Here is a 25,148-nt window from a genome sequence, read left to right on the forward strand (position 1 = left end):
TTAAATTCAAATTCTTTTTAAAATTTTCAAAACACACTTGTTTCAGGAATATTTAGTACATTTCTCGCCGTCATACAAAAACCCCTGGTAATTTCGATCAGTCTCGCCGCGGCCACACTTTTGTCAGCTCGATTCCAAGGTAAACTCCCATAAAGCCTAAAAACTAAAGATACTTTTCCTGCTTAGCAATCCGTACTCGATACCAAGTACTTCTATCCACCGTGTAACATGAATAGTGCTTGTTTTCGTAACGTACGTATGTAGTGGAATTACATAAAACGCAATTGTTTTTAAGGCCAGCACTTTTTATCTGCTGGTGACGAAGTGGTTGTCATTGTGAGTTCCCGTCCGTGAGCCTGTATGTGTGTGAACTTGTGTTGATTTTGTCCGTGCGGGGGAGCGAGACAGCTAGTGGGGGGCGGGGGGTCAGCAGCCACAGAGTTTCGATTTTCCATCCATATATCTACACTCGCAGCGGAAAAAGAGAGCGAGAGAGAGGAGCGCCCCGTCTGGTCTGGGTACATGTACATTTTACCACACTGCGTCTTTGTCTGCCGTCGAGTCGGGAGCTCCGCGTCTGGTGTGTAGTATTATTATTCTAATATTCCGATTACTCCGCATATAATTCAGTACCCCGCCCCCAGTAGAATGCATAAACCCCGTCTCAGTGTGCGTGTGCGAGTGTAAAGTGCAGTTATGTTGGGGCAGCCAATGCAAATTAACCTGTGTCTGTGTCTACACCACAAAAGCTCAATTTTTAGCCCCATCATCGTGTTTTGAAACGCCAAAGAGCAGCGTAATTGCCAAAAAGCAGCCAGCCAACAATCGTTTCGTTAGTATACATATTCACATATTCATATAATCAATGTGTGTAAAGAAAACGAAACGAAAGGAAAAGAAAAAGAGCATTCGATGAAGTTGACTGCCATGACTACGCAATAGCAACAACAAGAGGGGCACCCACACACACACTCGCACAGCTAGGTGGGTCCTCTCTCGCCTCTCAGTGGCGCTCTCGGCTCTCTCTTGGTTTCTTTGTGCACGGATGTACGTGAGTGTGTGTCTGTTGGGGTCCGGACTCCATGGGAAAAGCGTATATTTTGATGTCTGCTTGCTTGTGTGTATATGCGTATATTTTTTATAATTTATTGTTTTAATTTTGGGAGGGCGAAGTGTGACCCCAACTCGAGCAGCGACCCTGCCCCAAGTATGAATAGTAGCCGTTGCTATATAGCCTTTCGATCGGAGTTTTCCGTTTGGAGCGCCTCCCTGAGCAATACACACACAGTTGTGGTCAAAATAATAGCTAAATTACGGAAATGTAGTCTTTTTTGTACCATGTTGAAGGGGAGCCCTAAGAGGCCTCATTTATAGATATGTTATCGCCCCATTTAGCCTCTTAATCTATGTTTAGAAATGCACTTATCTTATCTGTATAATAACATTTACCACAAATACCCTAATCACAGAGGGTGTTTGTGCTGTGACAAAACCAATTCAAATCTCTGGAGGTTTGAAACCACTTTTAAAGGCGTAGAAATGTATGCTACTGATGAGAGAAGGTGTTCGAAATAAATCGTAGCATACTTCTACAGACCTTAACAAGCATCTTTGGGAAGTCAATAACAAAGTTAATTTTTTTTGCAATATGTTCTTATTTTTGAAACCATTTAGTTACTTTTATCAACTTATATTCTTGAATTTTCAAAAATGGTTTACTAAAATGCCTTTCCTAAGTGACACTAACTTTATTCTTAGACAACCTTTCTCTCCACTTCAACAATTACAAGTAACCAACATTTCGCAGAGACTACAAGCCAAAAGATAGTTTTCAGCACTATTATTTTAACTGCAACTGTATATTGAACCACAATTACAACCATTATCGTTATGATAGTCAAGCATTTGTATATTGTACTGCCTGCCTATTTTTTACGTCTAATTTGCATTACATTGGCATTAATACTCATTGGCCGCTATTAAAACTGGGCTTTATATAAATAGACCTATATTTCAATATTATCCCACATATACATACATTTATTGCTAACCAAACTAAAACAACCCAAGTAATTAGTTTCTCAACTGAATGTAATAGCAATGTTTTCTTTTACTTTTATTTTCTTTGTTTTAGCATACATACAATATTTTATTGCTGGTTTTGGTGGTAAATTTGCATTGTTAACGGCCGCGGCCAGACGTGCCCCGCTTCTTTAACACACACGTCTCTCAAACGAATACCGATCATCAAGTGTTTTCCCTATTGACTCTCGTATATAGCCACATGTAAAAATCAAAATAAAAACCAACAAATAGCGATACTGATACCGAAAGCAACTAAACCGAAAGTGTATACTAAATACATGCCCGTATGTACCACTTAAGACCGCCATCTGCCCTTTGCGTTGCCGTGCCGTGCCGTGCCGTTGACACTTTTGTATCTGGCTGTATCCGTATCTGTATCTCAATCTCACTGACCAACTACCGCAAGCGCAAATGCAAATGTAATCTGCAAACTGCAAAATGCAATCTGCAATCTGCACACACCTGAATCTCAGCTCAGCTCAGCTCAACTTTTAAACGTTTAATCCTCGAACTGCCTACGAAACCAACCAAACCAACCTATCAGCCAACCTGAACCAATCAACAAATCAACCTATCAACGGTCTACCGCAACTGGCAAATTAAACGGCTTTAGTTTGTAAGCTTTGTTTTTTTGTAAACCTGTTAAACATACTATCGAAGACTGAAATCTGAAAAGAAAGTACAAAGTACGATTAGCCATCTTGTAATTATTTGTATCTGTCCTTTGTTCTTCTAATGGTTCCAATACGATCGATCTAACCCATCCATTTATGCTATATACTATACGACAACACGACTTTGTCACACTGTTTGTTTTACTTTGCACATGTTCGTTTTCTACTTTACGCCTAGTATTTATATTACCTACTTATAGAGCACACACACCCACAACACGGCCCATGTACGTTAAGTGTAACCCTCTTTATCTGTCGCTCTCTTGATCTGGAATCTTTCGATTGTACTAACTGCCCGCCGGGCGATAAGTGATAAGTTTTGTAATCAGTCATCCGCCCCAACCTCGATCCATCCACATCCATCCTACCCAAAACCGAAACCCAAACCCAAGAAAACAGAACCACTAATATTGTTTTTGTTCAGTTGACACATTCATGTAAAACACACACATCTAGAGATAAATATGTATGTATATATGAGAGGGGCGGCTTAACGATGGGTTATCGTGTTTAACAACTCAAAACTGGAAACGCTGGAAGTGTAAAATTTATCTTTACCACTTATCATTGGCGGACGGAGTCGGCGGAGTTAGCTCACATATACACATACATATATACTACCTATGTACCCGTAACTGTTAACTTTATATACATATTTATATATATATCGTATCCGTATCTGTATCGGCAGCTTTTCCACATACCCCCAATACATGAATTTATATACATTTATATCGTACTTATACCTATAGTTGAAAGACTAACCACGCACGTATCTCATCTCAGTTCCATATAATTGACAACCTATTAAAGCTACACTGTTAAAACAAACTGAAAAATTGTTGCTGTTTTATTTATTACGATTACAACAAATATTTACATATATCCACACATAAACACACCCACACGTATATATACATATCAATATATACACATATATAAATATTTTATTATCCTTGCCTAAGTAAGTATTTTGCTAACTAGAGAAACCATAAATGTTTTGTTATTGAGCATGTTGGCTTGTTGGTTGTTTGCTTTCTGTTCTGGAGCGCGGGTCCGGCTTAGAATACTTCTTCCTAAATAAATAATAAAACAAAAAACAAACACAAAAATGTAATAAGAAATACCACAAATCAAAAACCATAAACATCTAGAGCATACGAACCTTTTTCCGTTTTCGATTATAATCTGAGTTGGTGGCATCGAAATTGAACGGAATTTTCATTTTTGAAAATAATCTAAAACCATAGTGTTCTGTGATAATACTCTTTTGGTAACGAAAAACATAAAATGGCTCTTAAAGATCTTATCTGATTTCATTTTCCCTCAAGAATTCGCGAGAGTAACATTTATATTAATTGGTTACTCCTTATTTTGAGTCATGAAAAGGGGATTCACTTTTTTTTTTAGTGGTGAACTCTTGTATTTTTTTCAAAAATGTTAAAACTTAGATCCGTTTCGGATTGTGCCGAATATATTCAGATTGCAAACGGAACGGGGCTGCCTAGTTAAGTGTACAAGTGGTCACTTTATAAGCAAATCGTCTCGTTTTTACTCCCGCCCCGCAGCTGTGTGAATAAAAGAATAGCTCAAAGAAAGCACTCGCCCAGTCGACAGTCGAATAGCAACATCAGAAGCAGCAGCAACAAACACCAGCCACTGCAACTGCAACAGCAACGGCAGCAGCAGCAGCAGCATGCTCAACTCGAATGCCAGCAGTGGCAACTTGGGCAACGGCAACAACAACAACAACAATCATGGGGGCAGCAGCCGGCGACCCTTTTCCCGCAACTCCTCATCGGTCCGCTCGCATCGCGGCGGAGGGGGCGGATTGGGCGGACGTATGCTCTACTCGCCACACCCACATCCGCACGCCCACGTCCAGCAGCAGCAGCAACAACAGCAGGGACAGCAGCGGTCCAGCAACAACAACAACAGCCTTTTACCTGGACACAGTCCCTGGTGCAACGTCAATTTGAACGGCGGCAACAGCAATAACAACGGTGGCAACATCAACAACAACAATAACAACAACAATGTCAATAACAAAGATGCAAACCCAAATTGGTAAGAGCCGAGAGCCGCTTGCGTTTTAGAACCATTTCCACCTACTCTCTCGAGATCTTTTGAGATCGAGTCTTATGTTAGCCTTAAGTGACATTGAAAAGAAAAGCGAATTTGAAACGTACCCCCCGATCTAATCCGAACCGCTCCCTAAATCCCCCAAAAAATCCATCCATGATTAACAAGACATATCCTTGTAACTTCCCCCACGACTAGAACAGTTTATCTACTTTCTATCTCTATCTCTATTACACCTGAACTGAAAAAACCCGAAAATCGCTTTTAGGCTAAAGGGAGAATTTTGTAATTAATGTCGCGTTCAGTAGTGCAACCAAAACATTTTAATTGGTCCTAACCGTTGAATTTTCGAAGCACTAAACATAAAAAAAGCTTGCATCGCCAACTTGATGGCGACACATAATGGATATAGTGTTATACCGTTTATACTTCTCGATCATTTGTAACTCTCTTGCGTTCTCTTGCGTACTGTACATTTTGTGTTTTGTTCCTCGTCGAAATTGGCACCCTTTAACCATACCACTCAGTAACCATACCAAATATACTAATTACCATTGTAACTATCCCAGCATTGACATTAAATACTACATACAAACCTACATACACCCACATTATACTATCCAATCAGACGTCAGTTTTGATTTACTTAATGTTTTATCGTATGTACATTTTCTAACCGCTTCTATTACCATACCCGAAATTTGAGCAGTGTGAAGTTCCGTAGAAGATACCGTATTAATCGAATCAGAAACTCTTGATTTCCATTGTAACAACTTAAAGAACGTTCAATGTTTCATAAACTTAAGACCAATCAAACAGTTCCCTAAGAAAATGCATGAAGAGCACTTGAAAATGGCGAACCAAACTTATTACGTAGCAATTTCTCTTTCGTTTCGTAGTCGTTTCTTTGTCCCAAACGCTTCTTCTTCATTTTGAGTAAATCGCGCCTAACGGACTTAAGTACTTACCAGCATGCTATCTCTCTCCTAACCCCCTCTCTCTGCCTCTCTCTGGCCCATCAAGAACATCCCCAAGGACCTACCTTAATCGCCATCCTCCTTCTCTCTTCCACTGTCGTTGTATTATGTGGATAGTTGGCAATTACTACTTTTCCTTTATGGGCTTTTAGACTCTTTAGAGCAGGAATCAGCCGTAGACTTAAGTGAATTCTAATTGATTGGTCACGGACAAGCATCGACTACGGGTCATCGACAACGACGATTGTAAGCAATTAACAATTATAAAGTGAGATGGTTAGTTAAGTGCTTTTCATGCAGCATCGAAACTGGGGATTACTATCTAAATTCAAAATAGAGATTCAAATTTTAACAACTTGAATATAACAAAATTCAAAACTATCTAGTTTTTAAAAAATGGTCTACTAAACGTTATTCAATTTAATTTTGTAACTTAAAAAAGTTGAATAGATTTCTTTAGAAGTAAAAAACAAATTCAGAATTATCTAGTCTTGTAAAAGTTATACAATTGAAAACTTAAAAAAATTGAATAGATTTATTCGCAAGTCCAATACTGCAAAAAATTTTAAAAGAGTTGTCTTAAAACCCTAAGTTTTATTAAAGTTTTATTGATCCCCAAACTTTTAGGAAGCTACACTTTATCTAAAAAAAAGTTCAGATAGGGTTCCACATGCTCCCGATTTCAAGACCTAACCCAACCCACAATATTTTCATTTGATCTACCGTTTTCTATTATTTTGATTACCTTTTTTTCGTTTTGCGCATAGTGTCGCTTCACGTTTTACGCTATACGTTAAATTTATACTAAATCAAAAGCCAAAACCAAGAACAAACATAAATGCGATGATAAATATATGAAATGCAACCGTGAAAAGTGCAAGCCAAGTATGAATTTAGTTACAAAATTTCCTCTTTATCCAAACCGTACCGTAACTAGTTGTAATTTTTTTCGATTTCGACATTTTATGAATGATGCATTTTAGTTGAGTTTCTTGATTGATAGCTAAGTATATTGACGACTGTTGATTGATGTATTTTGCTTAACTTTGCGTAGGTCGAGGCGAACCGAGTCGAGTTTTGCAAATGATCAACAAACTCAGCTTAATGTTTTACTTATTTATTTGCATTTTGCACACTGCGGCTTAGAATGTTTGACAAACCAACCTCATAGAAATTCCAAAACCAACCAAAAACCAAAAAGATAATTCAATTAAACAATGAAAACCGACAAATTACCGAAATATAACAGTTAAATCAACTCTTTTTAAATAGCTCGAGCATATCCTTCTCCTTTTGATTTACTCCTCGCTCTCTCTCTTTCTATTCTCTTCTACTACTGACTGTTTGTGTGTGTGTGTAACTTTAAGCGAGCCACTAATAACAATAACAACAAGTACAGCATTGTATGGTCATTGTCACACTCTGTTTATCAAGTACTCTTCTTTGATTTGTCGTCTACCTAATATACAGCTGTGTTCAAAATAATAGTAGTGAGTCAAAGAAAATTACTCGAAAAGCAATAGATTTATTTTAAAGTAAAATAATCAAACTGTCATTAAAATAGTTAACATATCCAAATACTACTTAACTGCAATTATAATTGGTCATTACCTAAATGTACACTAATTTCATGAAATATGAATATTATCGATCACAATTTTGAAAGGTTTTACTATTTAAAAATTAAATTAATTTAAGGATACAGATATTATTTTGAGCACACCTGTACGTACATAAATAGTTGTTCTTTGATTTCTAGCCAGTTGCAATCGCAGCTTTTGCATCTAGTCCGTAAGAGTTGCATACTACCTACTACGTTACGCTGACACCGGCTTACGTTACGATTAATTAAGACGTTCGGCGCTTAGACACGCCCCTCTCCCCCACTCTGTTGCTGTGCGTGTACATAAGTAACTATACTTAGGCATAATAACTTCTATATGGTGTGTGCCCAGCTCGATCACGATCTTTTGGATCCGTTCTGTTCCATTTCCGTTTCCGTTCTCACCCCGCTAAAAAAAAACGTGTAATTCGTAAAAGCTTTTTCACAGGCTGAAGAAAAGCTCAAGCTTACCGTAACTTACGTACGAGTTGATTTTGTACCAGTTTATTTACGTTTTCGGTTTACGTTCTCTTTTGTATAGTTTTGGAGCATGACCAGCACTCTCTCTATCTCTCTCAAATATATATATACGTATCCAATGTATTTCTCTCGTGTTTAGCTAGTGAGAACGGCCTATTACGTTACAGTTGCCTTTTTGCCGTTACGTTAAATTTGAATAGTGTGAAGACCAGTGTGCGATTGGCGTTTCGTTGTTTTGATTTCCGTTTCCATTTCGATTTTTGGTAAGCGTAGTGTGCATAAAATCAAAGCGAGCAACAAATAAATAAATAAAATGGCAAACTAACCAAATTTCCACCTAAAATGCATTCAAAACAAAAGAGCAGATCTAAAAAAAAGGAAATAGAAAAATCTGCAAACGATGTGAAACTAATTAGTACGTACGTATTTGTTTTATACTAAATGTGTGTACATATCGATATTATATATATATATCTATATTAAACTAATATCTAATTATTGCATTTTGCCATTTACATATATATTATTTTTATCTTTTTCGTTTTTCTTTCTTCTTCATATAAAACCAAAAAAAAAAACCGAAAACTACTGCAAAATAAAAAAAAAACTATATAAATAACGTATGTGTGTGGCTACCACTCTGCATATATACACCACTACTACTACTACTACCTACTACCTGTACATGTAATATGCATACAATAACTATATATGGGTTGTGTTTAATACTACCACACACTGCTACTGCATTGATTTGATTGAACAATTTTCAACTGTATCTCGTACAACCGAATATTATACTCTCTATATATACGTATATATGTATTACATATTATCTAAAACAAACTGCAACTGCAATCCTCAAAATCGAAAATCCAGCGATGTACAAACAAGTAATTCTAGCGGAACTTGTATTTATAACAATAGCAAAGCGCATCATCATCACAACAACAGCAACAACAATGGTCACACTCAGAGCCACAGTCACACTAATCACCCCCATTCGCATTCCCCCCCAGTACACCAAAGTCACCACCACCCCCAAGTGCACACCCCCCATTACCAACAACACCCGCATTCGAGTCCACCACAGCAGTATAACAGTTACCGCCACAGTTACCCACCCACCACGCATTCCCACAACTCCCCACACGGCAATGGGCATACTAACAGCAACACTAGCAATCCGAGTAGTCAGCGTCCTCCTCAGCAGCCTTATGGTAGTAGTCCCCATACCCCGGCCCATGCCAATCCGAACCAGCATAATTCCTACCCCACTTACTATGAGATGTGTCCGGGAAGCAGTGGCTCTGGATCGCAGAGCCACACCTATGGATCCATGTCCGTTTCCCTGGTGAGACTGAATCCCGCCCGTTTGTGCCTAACACTAGCACCTGTCACGCCTCCCGCCCCCCAGCGCGTAGTGTCCTTCAACGCCAGATCCCATTCCAATTCCAGTTCCAATTCTCGCAGCTCCAGCGATCAGAATCATTATAACCCACCGCCAATTGGTCAGAACCAGAACCAGAACCAAAATCAGAACCATCATCCCAACCCACATCAGTACCAGTACCAGTACCATCCGCAACACCAGTACCATCCATTGCATAACCCACAGCAACAGACTAATCGCCAATCCCTCCCGCTAACACGAACGAATTCAAATTCAACCAACGCAACAACTTTCAATTCAACCAATCCAACAACAAATAGTAATCCTACTGATGTTGTGAATGTAAATTCTTGTACCGATATAATTCCTTATGGGTCTTCGTCTGCGTCTGCTTCGTCGATGCTGCCCCAACAACCACAACAACAACATCAAATTAATAACGCATCCGCACCCATCAATAGCCACAGCCAGGGACAGGGGACCGGGAACGGAAACGGAAACTCGCCCAATCTTGGCCACAACCACCAGCGTGGCTACAACAACAACAACGGCAACAACCGGGGTCTCGGGAATGGAATCGGTAATGGTAATGGTAATGCCAACGGACCTCCCGATTACATCAACTACCGACGTGGCCTATGTCCGGCCCTATCGCGGGACTACTCCGGCAATGGCAACGGCAACGGACACGGCCACAATGGACGCCGCTACATGTCCGATCATCTGAACAACGCCTCCTCATCGATGAACGGCCTCATGAACTCCGGACACCACCAGCGCAACTACAACGATAGGAACTTGAATAATGTAAGCGAAATAACTATGATATTTAGGTGAAATTAATTTTGACCTTTGTTTATTAGTTTTCCAATCATATTCCAAAGTTCATATTGATCGAACAAACATTTTGGTCAACAAACACAAACCCTTTGCTAGAAAGTAGGCAATCCTTTTCCAAAAGCATTCTAAAGACATCATTTAAAAATATGTTTGTTCTATAAACACTGTCATTAATCATCTACCCACCTGCAGCACTTTGGAAACTCTGATCAGGGCGGACCAGACCATCGGGATAGAGCTGAGGGCTCTTCGTACAACTTTATGCGGAACGGAGGCGGTAGCGGAGGAGGCTACGGACGCAATGGATCGCACTACCAGCACATGGCCTATGGAAACAACAACGGTGCCTCCACATCCTCCGGTGGGCCGGGGCTAATGGGTGAACTGCCCTCGGGATCTGGCTTGTCGGGTTCCTCGCTGTCGCTGAACAACGGACCAGGACCCGGCGGCCTTAACTCGGACAGTCCGTCGCGAAAGCGTCGCCGCATCTCCGGAAGGCCACAGAACGGACCGCAGCCCCAGCACCGCTGTTTAATGGCTCACGTGAGTTTTTAGAAGTGTCTAGAATCTATATTAGAGATGGGCATGGACCTTTTTTTCCTGTCAGAATGACATAGTTGGCGTATTTGGGGATTTCATAAACTGTTGAGTTACGGAGTTGTTGAAAATGTAACATACGGAATACCCTATATATTTTGTCTATGGGCGCGCATGCTCACAAACGTCACAAAAAGTCGTGAAACCAGAAATACCAAAAAAATACCAAATGACATGATATTATTAGAACTAACAAATTTCCAAAGTCCTGACAAAAAGGAAAAGTGTTAGCTACTGTTTTAACTAATTGCTAATTGATTGAAAGCACTTCTAGTCTGATCTCGCGATCTTGCAGTTTTGGGCAATTTCAGTTAGATTAAAGGACTACAAAAATACTAGAATAATGCCAATGAAATAGACCGTGATTAAAAAATGCTGAAAATGGTCGTTTCCGGAAATATACGGTCCTTATCCATCTCTAGACCACATGTCCCTCTTTCTTTCGTTCCTTCCTGCGACCGGCTGGCCTGATAATCCAAGTGAAAAATTTCAAACAAGAAAAAAAAGTATGTAATTTCTAATTCACGGGGAATCCTTTACAGATGCAGCAGGGAAGTCCGCCGCTTAGACGTCCGCGATTGCGCGATGTGGCCACCTCTACGCAGCAGCAACAGCAGTACGGCCAGCAGGTGCACCATCCCCAGCAACAGCAGCAGCAGCAGCCGCCTTCCAACTACCACCCGATGCACCACCATCAACCCCAGCCCCACTACGTCCCCCAACAGCAGGTGCCACCGCCGCATGTCCAGCGTTCCCCTTGGGATTTGGGCGGCAGTGGAGGAAGCGCCGGTGGAGCAACCTCTAGCAGCTCGGTGGGACCCATTTTGCAGCAGGTGCAGGCGCCGCCGCAGCCACCGAGTCACCAGCAAACGGTGGGCTATCCGCCGGCACCGCCGCAACCCACCTCCCTGATGGTGGACCTCAATCTGAACCAGGTGCCGGTGAGCCTGCAGCTGCGTCCCTCTGAGCCCTTCTGGGCCTCCTTCTGCACGTATCCGATACCGGCGCAGGCCAGGTTGGCCCCGTGTCACCTGCACGGCGTCTACACGCAGCCCTTCCCCGCCGCCCCGCCTCCAGGATTGGCTGCGCCGCCGCTCCAGCAACAACATCAGCCGCTTATTCAGGGTGAGTATTTTTTTTAGATATAATTTCCATCAAAGGTTTGCAAGATTACGGGTCATCGCTTTCAGCCCAGCAAATGATTGCCCAGGCCACGCTGTCTGCCCAGCAGCAGCAACGGGATGTGGTGGCCATTGCGACGGCCAATCTGGGACCCATTGATGCAGCCGGTGCCCACGGCCATCCGCACGCCCATCCACATGCCCATCCGCATGCCCATCAGCTGCCGCCGGGCATCCACATCACCCCGTTGAGCGGAGCAGCGGCTGCGGCCGCTACCCACCATCTACATTCCACGGCGGCAGCAGCAGCGGCCGTCGCCGCCCAAGCCAGCGCCCAGATGTCCGCCGGGCCGCAGCAGATCATCATCTCGTCGGACCGCCGCACATTCCCGCCCCACCGCCGCATACCGCGCTTCTGGCCGGCGAACCACGGCCATCGCCACGTCCTGCCGCCCCAGTCGCTCGCCGCCCACCAAGCTCCGGTGCAGATCCAGGCCACCTCGGGCATCATCAACCCCGGCTTCTTGCTTAACTTCCTGTGAGTTCAGTTGATAGCGTTGCTACTTGGCCATCCTTGACTTCTTTTCCTCTTGTGGCAGGGCCATGTTCCCCCTGTCGCCGTACAACCAACATGATCTGAGCTCCGGCGACACCAACGAGACGGAGAACTACGAGGCGCTGCTCAGCCTGGCCGAGCGTTTAGGAGAGGCCAAGCCAAGGGGACTCACCCGCAATGAGATCGATCAGCTGCCCAGCTACAAGTTCAATCCGGAGGTGCACAATGGTGAGTGGGAAAAAGATTAAAAGATTTTAATTTCGAACTTAAAGCTTTCCAACTTTTTTTCCAAAATGTTTTTGATTATTGTCTTTATCTTCCATTTAAATTATGTTAATTTTATCTAGTTAACTTAAATATGTAGCTTTTTTTCCAAAATGTTTTTGATTGTAACTGACATTATCTTTCATTCAAATTATGTTAATTTTATCTAGTTAACTTAAATATGTAGCTCGGGCTACATTGCGTATACGTAACAATCTTTAAACTATGCCCGAAAAAGTATGCTATATATTTCATTTATTTTGTTCTGTTCAGTTTAAATAAAATTGAAAAATGATTTACTTTAAAGAAGTTTTTAAGAATATTGATACAAAATAAATAAATGAAAGTCACAGTCCTGCTGAATCCAACATTATTTAGTTCACTTGCCAAGTATTTACTTACTTAACCAATCCACTTTTCCCCAGGCGATCAATCATCCTGTGTGGTGTGCATGTGTGACTTTGAACTGCGCCAGCTCCTGCGCGTCCTGCCTTGCTCCCACGAATTCCATGCCAAGTGTGTGGACAAATGGCTGCGGGTAAGTACCACAAATATACATACAAAAATTCAGTGATTAATATACTCGCACTCTATTCGTTCACCAGTCGAATCGCACCTGCCCGATTTGCCGGGGCAACGCATCCGACTACTTCGATGGAGCCGATCAGCAGCAACAGGCACAGGCGGCATCCGGAGCAGCGGCCGCCTTGAGCACCACTTCCGGCGGAAATGCCGGAGTGGCGGGAACTTCCGCGGCAGCGGCAGCCACCGCCAATCCGCAGCAGAGCCAAGCGGCTTAGAGCCGTCGTAATCGTATTCCACCACACACCTCCAGCTTTGGCTTTTCCGGGCGATGAGTGGTCGAGGCGGGGTGGAGTGTTGGTCTGGGGCGGGGAAGCCACCCACCACCGCCATCACTTGATGTAACGCGCAACGAATCCAACTGCCAAACCGTCGACGCTTCCTCCTCAGCTGTAAACCCCCCGCCCACAAGGCCAAACATTTCAAAAACCCTTCCGCTCCGCCCCTCGGCCACGCCCTCGCGCAACTTGACGCCTCTTCAATAGCTTGTCCTAGACATTAGTTTGTATGTGAGTAATGGTAACCGTAATTAGGAGTAACCCATATATGCATACCACCAAGAATTCAACTATAGTTAAACAGCGTATATATAAATATATATATTTGTGTGTATAGAGAACGATAAAGCCGTAAAACAAGTGTCTGTATATAAGCCAAGATTTGCACAAAATTCATAATAGATTTTCTTTGCCTTTCACACTCGAGGACATCCTATGATCCATTAAAACAACTATATACGAACAAACATTAGTGTATTCGAATGCTTGGCATCGGTCAGTCAAAGTTCTGATAACTTGGGGCATTCAGGAATTATTAATCCCCAAGTCGGACGTTGTAGGTCTTTGAGGTACCGTTGCCAAATCAAAATGGTTTATCTAAAATTGTTGCTGTCCACACGCATACCTATGAATATAACTATATTATAAAGAATACATATTTAAGCAAGGCGGAATATTTGTAACTTGGATTTGTGTTTTCTGCTTTTGAGTTAGGCTTGCATATTTACTGCTTCCTCTACGTACTTTGTATTTACTACCATTACTTTTAGTTTTTTTTAACAACGTACTATATTTATCCTTATACGACATACATGAAAACCAGCATAAATATAGTGCATTGCATTTTATACTAATTGTACGAACTGAACCCACTGAAGAAGTTCTTCTTCTTGCACTAGCAAAGAAAAAAAAACGTAAAAACAAAGAAAATGATATCTTTAAAAGGAAAATAGATCGTATATATATTTTTTTCGTTTCTACTGTTTGAAAATTAGTAACTATAAACGGAAGCAACTAACCTTGAAACATATAAGCAATCTTTGAAATCGACTAAACCAGATGAGCGGAGGAGGATAAGCGTTTCAGCAAATATACTATATATATAGATGCATATATACACACACACCCACACTCACTAACAGGAGGGAAAGCAACCATATAAGAATTTAGCATACAGGCATAGAAACATATGTATATTGGTGGGCTTATTAATGTATTTGTAGTAGACGTGTGCGTAATTAAACATATTGCAATCGCTATGAGAACACAAATATCGTAATATCGTAACCAGACTTTTCCAGGGCCAGCGTGCGTGGGTGGTGACCTCTGCCGCCCAACGACCAGTCCATCCACTTCCGTAGTATTTTTGCCTTTTAAACTGTAACGTCTGTAGCTCTAAACACAAGCATTAACATACATACACACCTTAACCTCCTTCAATGTGACTTGTCTATTAAAATTGCATCAGATGCGAGTATTACGAGTATCATATATACACACACCCAGATATATAGAGAGTTTCCTTCTGATATAAGCGATTCAAGCGAACTACGTGCACTAGCCTTTAAAGCCGGAGAACGACAGCTAACAATTTTTACCAATATACATGTACAAGTACGAGTACCATACAATAATTATCTATATCTATCTATCGATCGGTATACACATAACCAATTAACGTGGAACTAAACCAAACGAGAAATGAGAAGAACAAGTAAATTGAAATGATTCCTGCCCTCCATTCGTATTAAAACCATTGAAACTAACTCAACAACTTTTTATAGCATATATATACTATGGATAGCATTGATTTTTTGTGAGAATGGATATACATAACATTAGTTTAGCCTCTTCGGGAAGGCCATAAGCCGTATCTATTGGGTCATCCGTTGCTTATAGCGAGAGTTTGCAGCACTTTTCCTACCCAGAGTCCCTCTGTCCCAGCTCCCCCGTTCTCAAATCCTTAATAAAGCTATGCATTACTGAAATCTTGATACCTAGTATATGTGTAAAACGTGTGTGTATTTATTATATCCGGTATTCGTAGAGTTCAAGGATAAAGAAAGATAAATATTCTTGACGACGAGAAACAGTCCAATTTAGATACGTATGTAGCTATGTCCGTTCGTCCGTTTGAAAAGCTTATACTTCTCTTTGTCTTGTAGTCTTTTGATACTCTCAAATTAGCATTAAGTAAGCTCCCTTTTGCCGTCTAATATCGCAAGAATTCATATACACTTTTGATGTTAGATAAATGTTACTTGGCTCCAATCAAATTTCCAAATCTGACCACTTTTTAGAAAGCTTTGGATATGTTTAATGCCAACCAAGCAAACGCCTTAAGGTATGCAACTTACTTTTGAACAGGACAGTGACTACCGGGTATCACCTAATCGGAATTCTCGATTAGAGCGTTCTTTCTTGTTTTTAATCTATATGAATGGTATTTCCAAAAGACCATTGTAAAGGTGTTGTGCTTTTCTAGAATTTTATTAGTAGGATCATCAACTGAATGATAAACGAAAACCCAAATAAAGTTTATTTTTTGTCACAATAACAGAACGTTATGATAAAAGCAAATAACTATATATAGAATATATTATATACATGAATTGAATACCTTTTATACGTGCACTGACATAATTACTTACGAGTATATGTAAAAAATTCAATCAACCAAACTAAGCAGAAAAGAAACTTTACTCGATTTTTTCTTTTAATCCGGTTTCGATACTTTTACGCTATTCAGTTCGTTCTATATCTCTCCGTCTATCCTGAACTAACGCACTAATACTAGGTGTTTCCATCGAATAGTTTTTTTCCAACTATCTTCGGGTTTTTTATTTTCCAGACAATTAACAAAAATCAAAAGCTTATCATAAAAATATATTTATAGTAACAAAACGAAAAAAAACAAAAAAAACACAAACAAAAAAATTATAAAGTTTTGCTGTGATGTACGTTATATATATTTAATTACATAAAATGCAATAAAATTTAAAACATATAATGCATAATTCCAAATTATTACAACAAAACAAAATAAGAAAAAAGAAGAATGATTATGAAATACAAAAACATTTTATGCATGAGAATTTCTCCAAAACAAAAAAATAAAAATCAATATGTACGACATACTATAACATCTACACTTGTCTAGAATTTATGCAATTTTAAATGTGACTATTATTTTACATTTTTGTAGACAAGAACCGAGACACTCTTCTAGTAATTGTAAATCAGTTAACCATAGTATTAAACAAACGTTTTTCAGTGGCATTGTAACGGTGAGCGGGCGTTTTTAATGTTAATTGCAATAATTTCAATTTTCGGTTTTGTATTAACTCGCAAAATTTCAATAAAATTCAATGAACGTCAATAAAAAATAAATGTGTTTGTCTGTATTTTTGGGGGCTGTTAAGAACACAAATATTGTTATTATTAAAGCGGATTTTGTATTTATAACTCACTTACCTGTTCAGGTGCAGTGGAAAATACAAAGTCTTGCAATTCCAAATAGGTCATAAAACAACAAGTCTTTCTAACAGGAAGTGATCCAACCTACATATGTACCTATAAATATTCATGGGGTATACATATGTATAAAGTTAATTAATTCTATTATTAGAGCTATACATTAGCAAAATAATGAGAGCAAAAATAAATAGGTCACAGACTTCGTAATGACCAGGAAAATGAATTTCTACAAATAAGCCAAAACTTTTTAAGTCATGGAGAGGCTGGGAAAGGATCCCCTTGAGATGCATATGACAGTCCAATCACGAAACCTGATTAAACGTGGAAACTTTCGAGGGGAAACCGAAACGATCACATGATTGGGACATTTGAATCAATTAAATTGAATGCGTATCTTTCACGCCCGAAAACCAAGCTCAAAATGTCTTTAACCAACTCTACGATGGCTTTCCAGCGTTTTGGCAAACATTAGATGGCCGCATGGGCCTGCAATCTCCGGTTGTCACAGCATATGGCTGTGATTGGCATTACCAAAATTCCACATGACTTTGTTTCAACAGATTTGCGGCAGAAAGAGTTAACAACAACAGATGTTCGAAGCAAAAAGCGAAAAAAAGGTAAACGAGTTGCCAACTAGGGACTAAGCTAAGGCCAACGAAAGAGACGGGGCGAGTGTGGGAGACAGAGAGCGGCGACAGGCAGGGGCGGACTTATAATAAAATTTGGGGGGAGTACTTTTCGATTATGGGAACAGAACATTAAAAATTATTTATTTAAGTAAAAGTCTCCATGAAAATTTAATTAATTTGAGGGGAACCCCCACAGTTATGCCCCCTTCGTTTCGCCCCTGTCCACAGGTCACCGGAGAGCGAAAGAGAGAGGGCGACCACGGGAGAGTGAGAGAGCAACTTGTTTATTTGCCACCCACAACTGGCTGCTGGAACCGAAAGAAGAAGAAGATCACCTCTGCTGGCATTGGCAGAGCATTTTTGCAGTTATTTTTCATACTTTATTTTTTTAAGCGCATATTTTTGCTGTATTTGATTTTGATTTGTTTTGGTTTGGCTGTGGCTTTTGCTGTCGCTGTTGCTCCACTGACGTCACTTGGCGGTTGAGGTTTCAGTGATATTGCCTTAGCCATTGTTGTTATTTTCGTAGTTGTTTCTGTTGCCCACCACGACACTTTCTACAAGAAAATGTTGAGAAATCAAAAAAAGATGCGACAGCTTCTTCTCTATGGGAAGCACTGAAAAAAATGGATGCTCAGTTTGAAATAAATTAATAAATGTCTAAAAATAATTTTCATTTATTAATTTAAAATACATTTGTATAAGTCGATCCCATTCGGTCAAATTTTTACATTTTCTTTACTAATCTTTGGAATGGTTATTAGAATCGGTAGTTCGGCAAATTTAATCAAAAAAATAGTTTTTCTAAAAAAAGTATTGTAAAAAAATAATACAAATTTTGTCCAAGTGTACATTTGTTGGCCCCTTGTTGTATTGTGTATGTGTAATAGCCGCAAAAGTTCATTGGGAAAGTGCAACCTGAACCTGCTGGGAAATAAGACCGCAATTGATTGATAAAGAAAATCCCGTTTAAATGGCATAAACGATCGTTTGTTTTACTCCCCCGACCAAAAATGCAGCCCATTTAAAGAAACGAAGGCAATTTAATTGATGAAAACGCGAAGAATGCAATGGAAGAACGTGCCTTCTGCTACAGTGGGTGCCATCGGCGAATTACCATGTCGAAAGGCCCCAATTGGGGATTGTTATGAGAGTAGCAGAGAGATTGAAAAATGGAAAACCCAATAAGAGAGAAAGATCCCCACAGCTGTTATCAAGTTAACTCCAATAAGATCGCTACACACGTTGGACTCCCATTGCAGTGCAATATGCGGGTTCTTTGATCGAAATTCGCGTCCAACGTGCGTGGATCGAACTTTACGGGGCCCCTAATCTGTATAGGCTTCGATTGCTTGTTTTGATTAGTTCGTTCGTTTGGCTGGGGCTCCTTCGTGTGTATTCGTAAATAAGTGGGGATGACATCACCGACTCTCCTCTCTCTGGCCTGGCTCCCACTCTCCACTTGGTTCTCTCGCTCTGCTCTCTCATGGAGCGATCTCTCTTGGCATCCAACACCTTCTGGCCGTGTATTTGTGGAGCCACAGTGGGCGTGTGGTCATTAAATAGTTTAGTAAATTCTATTTATAATGCGGATCTTTCACTTTCGCAATAACTCTGCACGTTTTCTTTTTGCGAGTTGTATCCATATCTGGCAAACCATGTGATGGCGATGAACCAAATATTCGGACATTTCAAAGAAAAATCGAAAGGTGGAAAAGCACAGGATGAATATTTTAAAGGTGTTCCAAACCTCTAAAAAATGTAAAAGCACATTTAAGTAGTAATATTATTATTCAAGATTAAAGTAATCCTTGTTTCGCCTATTTAAATCAAGTATTTATTAAAATACGTTAGAAACAATAATACAAATTACGCATACGCCCCGTAATTGGCAATATAAATTAATCATACGCCAGGTTGGTTGGTTAAAACTTATGGTATGCATTTTATAGAGTCCGCTCAGCTGAGCACAATCAACTATTTATTCACAGAAAACAAGAACAAAACTTACTCATACGCCCTGTAATTGTCAATAAAAATTAATCATACGCCCCGTAATTGTATAAAGATAAAGATATATGGTAATTATATATTTAAGTTGGCTTCAATAGTGTCCAGCCCACTGTGCCCACTCATACCGAACCAGCAGCAGACTCGAGGAGGTTGACTTGCTGTTTGTTGGCCAACAGACGCCGTGAGAGTGCCCTGCCACGCGAGAGAGCGCGGAACGCCAGCGACTCTACGGGTTGAGTTGTATCTTCTCGATTCGTTCAATTTCAATCAGTCTTTTGGAATTCGCGATACGATGCGGTCGCCGTACGAAGAAAGCGCTGCTGCCGCCGACCACAAGTACCAATACCAGTACACCGCGGCCAATAATAACAATAATTACTATAAAAACTATAATGTGAATGGCAATGGGCAGGCGAATGGAAATGGGAATATAAGTGGAAGTGGAAATGGAAATGGAAATGGTAATGGCAATGGAAATGGAATACCTTATCACGCGCGCGAGAATTCGCTGCCATTTAGCTATGGCATAGCCAAAACCAATACGACGCTGCGCAAAACTCCAACACCGACGCGTGTGGATAGTTTTCTAGACTTTGACTTTGGAACCACTACGAATGGGAGTTCGGGTACTGGGACTAACGATATGATAAAGCCCCCCACCCGGCTGACGAGCCCTTTGCTGGTGCGCAAAACGCTGGGCAACGGTGCTAGTCCCACCAGTTCGACGAACACCAATACCATAGCCAACACGTACCACTACAGGTCGAGCAGCGCAACGCCGACGCCGACGCCGCTGAGAGATAATTTCGAGCAGCTGCTGCGGGAGCGACGCGAAAAGGTCTATAACGAATATAGGAGCACGGAGAGGGAGTCGTCGGGGGAGCGGCGCGGAGCAGCGCCCACTCCTCCCCAGAGGCAGTACTATCCCAGCGATTCCTATGGCAATGGTGTGAGGAATGGAAACGGCAGCAACGGCAACGGAACCCTATACCGAAACAGTCCCTCAAACGGTAATGGCCAGTCAACCAAATACAACTACGATTTCGAGTTCAATCTAAACCTGGAGGATGTCAAGCCTGAACCCACTCCCTACACCACGCGAAATATCCAGTTCGAGGATCTGCGACTCGATCAGGATGTGCCAGATGGCGTGGTCAATCGGCGGACCATGGAACGCAATTATCACACAATTAACAGCTTGGAGGCGACCCACAAACGCCAGCAGTTGGAGCCGTTGGAGCAACTGGGCGCCGTTTATGGCCAGAACCACATGGAGGAGACACTCGCGCGCACTCGCCGCGATCTCTCCGCATCCACGAGGTCCACATCCAAGTCCACCTCGCCATTGCCATTGGCGTTGCCAGCCCCAGCTTCGCCCATCTATGCCACCAGCACGAAGAGAGTGAGCAACCCAAATACCAATGGCCAATACCAGCAGCAGATGACGCCTAGTCCCACCGGCAGGCCAGAAACGCCCGCCTTTCCGGTCACGCCGCGCACTCCTTTTGGGGCATCATCATCCTCTTCGTCTTTGTCAACGACGACGACGTCGCCGACCCAGTTGCCCCCGGCGGAGTCCATCTACCAAACAGGGCCACGTCGGGGTGTGCCGCCCCCCGCCGCCGCTCTGCAGCCCCTCGAGGTGTCTGCCGATTCGGTGAGATTTGCCCGGAATTCGGCCAAGTTCTGGTACAAGCCCAATCTGACGCGTGAGGATGCCATCGCTCTGCTGGCCTCCGCCCAGCCGGGCACCTTCCTGGTGCGCGACTCCACCACCTACAAGAACTCCTATGGCCTGGTGGTGCGGGTGGCCCAGCCGCCTGCCGGCTCCCAGGAGCTGGTGCGCCACTTCCTCATCGAACCCACCAAGGGGGGAGTGCATCTGAAGGGCTGCGATGACGAGCCGGTGTTCACCTCACTGTCCGCACTGGTCTTCGAGCATTCCATAAGCCAGCTGGCGTTGCCCTGCCTGCTCCGTCTGCCCGATCGCGACATAGTGCCACCGGTGAGGGCCACCACGCCGGCCCAGCAGCATCTGATTGCCCACGGGGCGGCCACCAATGTGCTGTGGCTCTACTCCTGCGACACGGAATCGCTGACCGGCAACGAGGCCATTCGCAAGGCCATCCGGCTGATGTACGCCCAGCGACCAGCGCCGCAGCCCACGGAGGTGCACTTCAAGGTCTCCTCGCAGGGCATCACGCTCACGGATAATACGCGCAAGAAGTTCTTCCGCAAGCACTATACGGCGGATGTCATCTCGCACTGTGCCATCGATCCGGAGAACCGGATGTGGACCAGCGAGGGCGAGGCCGACAAGAAGACCATCTTTGCGTTCGTGGCCCGGAGGTCGCACAGCTCCACGGACAACCAGTGCCATGTCTTCTGCGACCTGTCTGTCAGCCAGCCGGCGGCGGCTATTGTCTCATTCGCCAATCGAACGCTGCCCACCGAAAAACTGCGCAACTACGTCCTGTAGAAAGGGGGCGTGGCACGGGACAACAGGTCAGCAGGGCGGATTCCACTGCCACCCCAAAGTGGAGTGGCGCAAAAGCAGGTGAGACGCATGACGGGGTGCAGTTTTGCGATGGGTCGTAAAAGAGCATTTTTTGGGTGCGGTCCGGCCTTGGGAGGCGTAATTGCCGATTACAGTGGTCCTTCGATTGGGGTGAATATTAGAAAATTTTCAAGTAGTAATTACCCACCGATATCTTAAAAGTTTCAGCAGAATGTATAGTCTAGAATGTTGGGAAGTTACGATTAGAACAAACTAAAATTCGTAATAAAAGATATCTGTAAAATATAAATTATATTATTTTACTCAATTTTTAATAATATATAGAAACAAGAGAATATTTGAAAATAGGTACTAAAATAATTCAAATATGCTCTTTACTGTTTAAGTTTCTAGTGACAAAACAGGAGTCTAATCCTCAGTTTATTACTCGTAAAAAAACGTCAAAACTAAATACATTTCTTAGAAACAATTAGCTTTCTGCCTTAATTTGTATTAAACATCTTATATGTATTTGTCTAAAAAAAATGTTTTCGAGGTTTGGTCGAGACGTTTTTATTTTTAGAGACTTTCCCTTGTTGTTTGTTTTAAAATAGACCTTAGTTGTGCTTGCGGAACTATAATTTTACCGCTTTTCTACGAATTGAATCAGTTTCTGTTAGCTTTAAGTTGTTTCCAGAGCCACTTTCATTGTTCAAAATTCAATATTCTTCAAATATTTGCTTTACCCGGCTGTCACTGTAAACTCATCATCATTCTCGCTACAAATGGGAAAACTATTAAAAACGCTTCAGTTTCTGGGGCCCTTCCGTTTGCTTGGGTTCGTCTTCGTTTTGTTTATTTTACATAACGCCCTGACTGTTTGTTTGTTTAACGGTTTCCATATACTGCCGAGCACACATCGAGATATATATACGAGCGCCAGATAGAAGCATTTGGCTAACATTTCTGGCTACACGATTTTCGCAACGGAAGTTTCTGTCATGAGTCAGTTGCCTATAAATGATTGAGATTCGAACTGAGAATCGAAGAGCCTGCCCCGCCCATTGAAAGGCTGCCAAATTCTGGAGGACCACACCTATTCGGTAGCCCTATTAGGTATTTCTTTCAATTTGATTAATTTCCCCGTTCACGGTCATGTGCTGAGGTCGCCCGATAAGGCCAAAGCGCTTAACTGTGCATTGCCATGCTACAGAGGCAACTTTTCATTGGTAGCCCAGTATTTTCGCTATCAGGCCGCCAGGTGATCCACTATACGAACATTTGGCTACAAATTGTGGGGACTAAAAAAAGATCTGCCCACAGACGAGTTTATAGTTATTGCTGTCTTGTTTATTTAGCTTTAAAGATACATATTTTGGAATCACTTGATAAGAACGAGAGACTCGTTGTTGATCTCGCTTAGAACACTCTCAAATGATCGCCCGATTCCACCTTGAATTTTCGGAATTTTTCACTTGAGCTATAAAGCGGAATATGCAAATAAACAGGCGTTCATAGAAATCGATTTTACGTCTCTATATAGCGCAAAAGTTTAAATAAATTCATCCGAACCGGCGGGCGTCAATTGCGCATTTTAGAAAAACCGCATGCCGAACACACAAAAACTTTTTATTCCAGGCACGTTTGCGTTTATTTTTTCTATTTATTCCACTCCCGACGAGGTTCGGATAAAAGTTACTGTAAATAAAACCGGAGAGGTCTAAAAATAAAATAATATTAATATTTCAAAGAGGGGCCCTCACCTCAGCCAATCTTTCGCCCCAGGCCCCCATTGTTTGTTCGAATCGAATGATCTATTTGATCCGCAATTAAGCAATTATACATGAACACGAACAATACGCGGATAGTACATTGGAATTTATGACCTTGTTGCTGCGATTTAAACCGAATTTCTTCTTTCATCTCTTGCAGGCTAATGGAATTAGTCGGCTATGCGGAGGAGGAGCCCAGTGCTGTAAGATGTACTAACTAATCACTTTACGAAATTGTGTCTTGCGATATAATGAGCTTAACTACGAATATGTTAACAGAAATGATGTCAGCCGTAGTTTATTTAGACACGCACACACTCAGAAGTCGGCGATATTTATGGCAAGCTAAAACATATGTACACATGTGAATTATCAACTTGAATTGACTAAATGAACAGTGGGACAAGTGGATTCTCGGGTCCGATAACACTATTTGAAAACACCTATTCATTATTGTTTATACGGCCAAGGTATAAACAACTTTATGAAGACGATATACATACATTTCGGACGTATCCTTGAGTCATTTTAAGGAATCTCGTACCACTGTGCCAAGGATGAAGTGAAATTGATCACTGAGAGTTGACGGTTTACTAGCAAAAACACTGAGGATGTGTATATATTTTCGAGTCGCGTGTATTGATATAAGGTGCGCTTGTCAGACAAAGGGAATTAAACTAATCTACCACATAATTTTAAACCGATTAATGTTAATTTAGAAAGTTGTTGAATAAAACCCAAATGTGCAGGCTATCCCAGGTAGCTTGCACTCTAATTTATACCAGTAATATCTATATAAATATATGTATACGCTTAAGCTCTACTAATGCAGTCAATACAAATAAAGTGCAATGTTGTTGAACAGATTAAAAACCTTTTATTATTATACTGAAACTGACTTGCGGAAAGCCGAACGCCCAGCATCTGTTAATAATTTGTTATCTAACTAAAAATACAGACACTGCGTTCTACATTTCAGGGCTGTAAATGTCGTATATCAACAGACATGTGTTAGGTCGGTTGCTTTTGTTGAACAATTAATGGTTTATGTACCCACGGGCAATATACAATATGCATTCGTATAAACACAACAATTGTTTAGTAATTTAATCTTATCGTTTGCCAGCGACGAGATCTCTATGGTCAGCTAACCATAGGAAAGTGAGGAGTACTTTTTGTGCTGCTCCAGTCAGTCACCCTTGCATCAATTGGATTCATTTGTACCCCG

General features: G+C 41.6%; 2 protein-coding genes across 3 annotated transcripts; both read left to right on the forward strand.

Moving 5' to 3' along the window:
* The first annotated feature begins 102 nt into the window (after positions 1 to 102).
* On the forward strand, positions 103 to 16,922 carry mura (murashka). Of its 2 annotated transcripts, XM_070217049.1 has the most exons (9): positions 103 to 139; positions 4,328 to 4,826; positions 8,781 to 10,101; positions 10,327 to 10,677; positions 11,274 to 11,856; positions 11,922 to 12,390; positions 12,452 to 12,636; positions 13,098 to 13,210; positions 13,278 to 16,922. In XM_070217049.1, the coding sequence occupies exons 2-9, from the start codon at positions 4,456 to 4,458 to the stop codon at positions 13,470 to 13,472; spliced, it is 3,588 nt and encodes a 1,195-aa protein (XP_070073150.1). In that variant the 5' UTR covers positions 103 to 139; positions 4,328 to 4,455; the 3' UTR covers positions 13,473 to 16,922. The 2 variants fall into 2 exon arrangements, with proteins under 2 accessions (XP_070073150.1, XP_070073151.1); XM_070217050.1 differs by lacking the exon at positions 103 to 139 and having other exon boundaries at positions 4,336 to 4,826; positions 9,756 to 10,101.
* A 2,991-nt stretch (positions 16,923 to 19,913) lies between these two features.
* by (focal adhesion protein tensin) lies at positions 19,914 to 24,793 on the forward strand. Its single transcript, XM_017147154.3, has 2 exons — positions 19,914 to 22,208; positions 24,081 to 24,793. The coding sequence occupies exon 1, from the start codon at positions 19,944 to 19,946 to the stop codon at positions 22,128 to 22,130; it is 2,187 nt and encodes a 728-aa protein (XP_017002643.2). The 5' UTR covers positions 19,914 to 19,943; the 3' UTR covers positions 22,131 to 22,208; positions 24,081 to 24,793.
* Positions 24,794 to 25,148: the final 355 nt, after the last annotated feature.

The sequence above is a fragment of the Drosophila takahashii genome, chromosome 3R, assembly GCF_030179915.1.
Source record: "Drosophila takahashii strain IR98-3 E-12201 chromosome 3R, DtakHiC1v2, whole genome shotgun sequence".
In the NCBI taxonomy this organism is placed as follows: domain Eukaryota; kingdom Metazoa; phylum Arthropoda; class Insecta; order Diptera; family Drosophilidae; genus Drosophila; species Drosophila takahashii.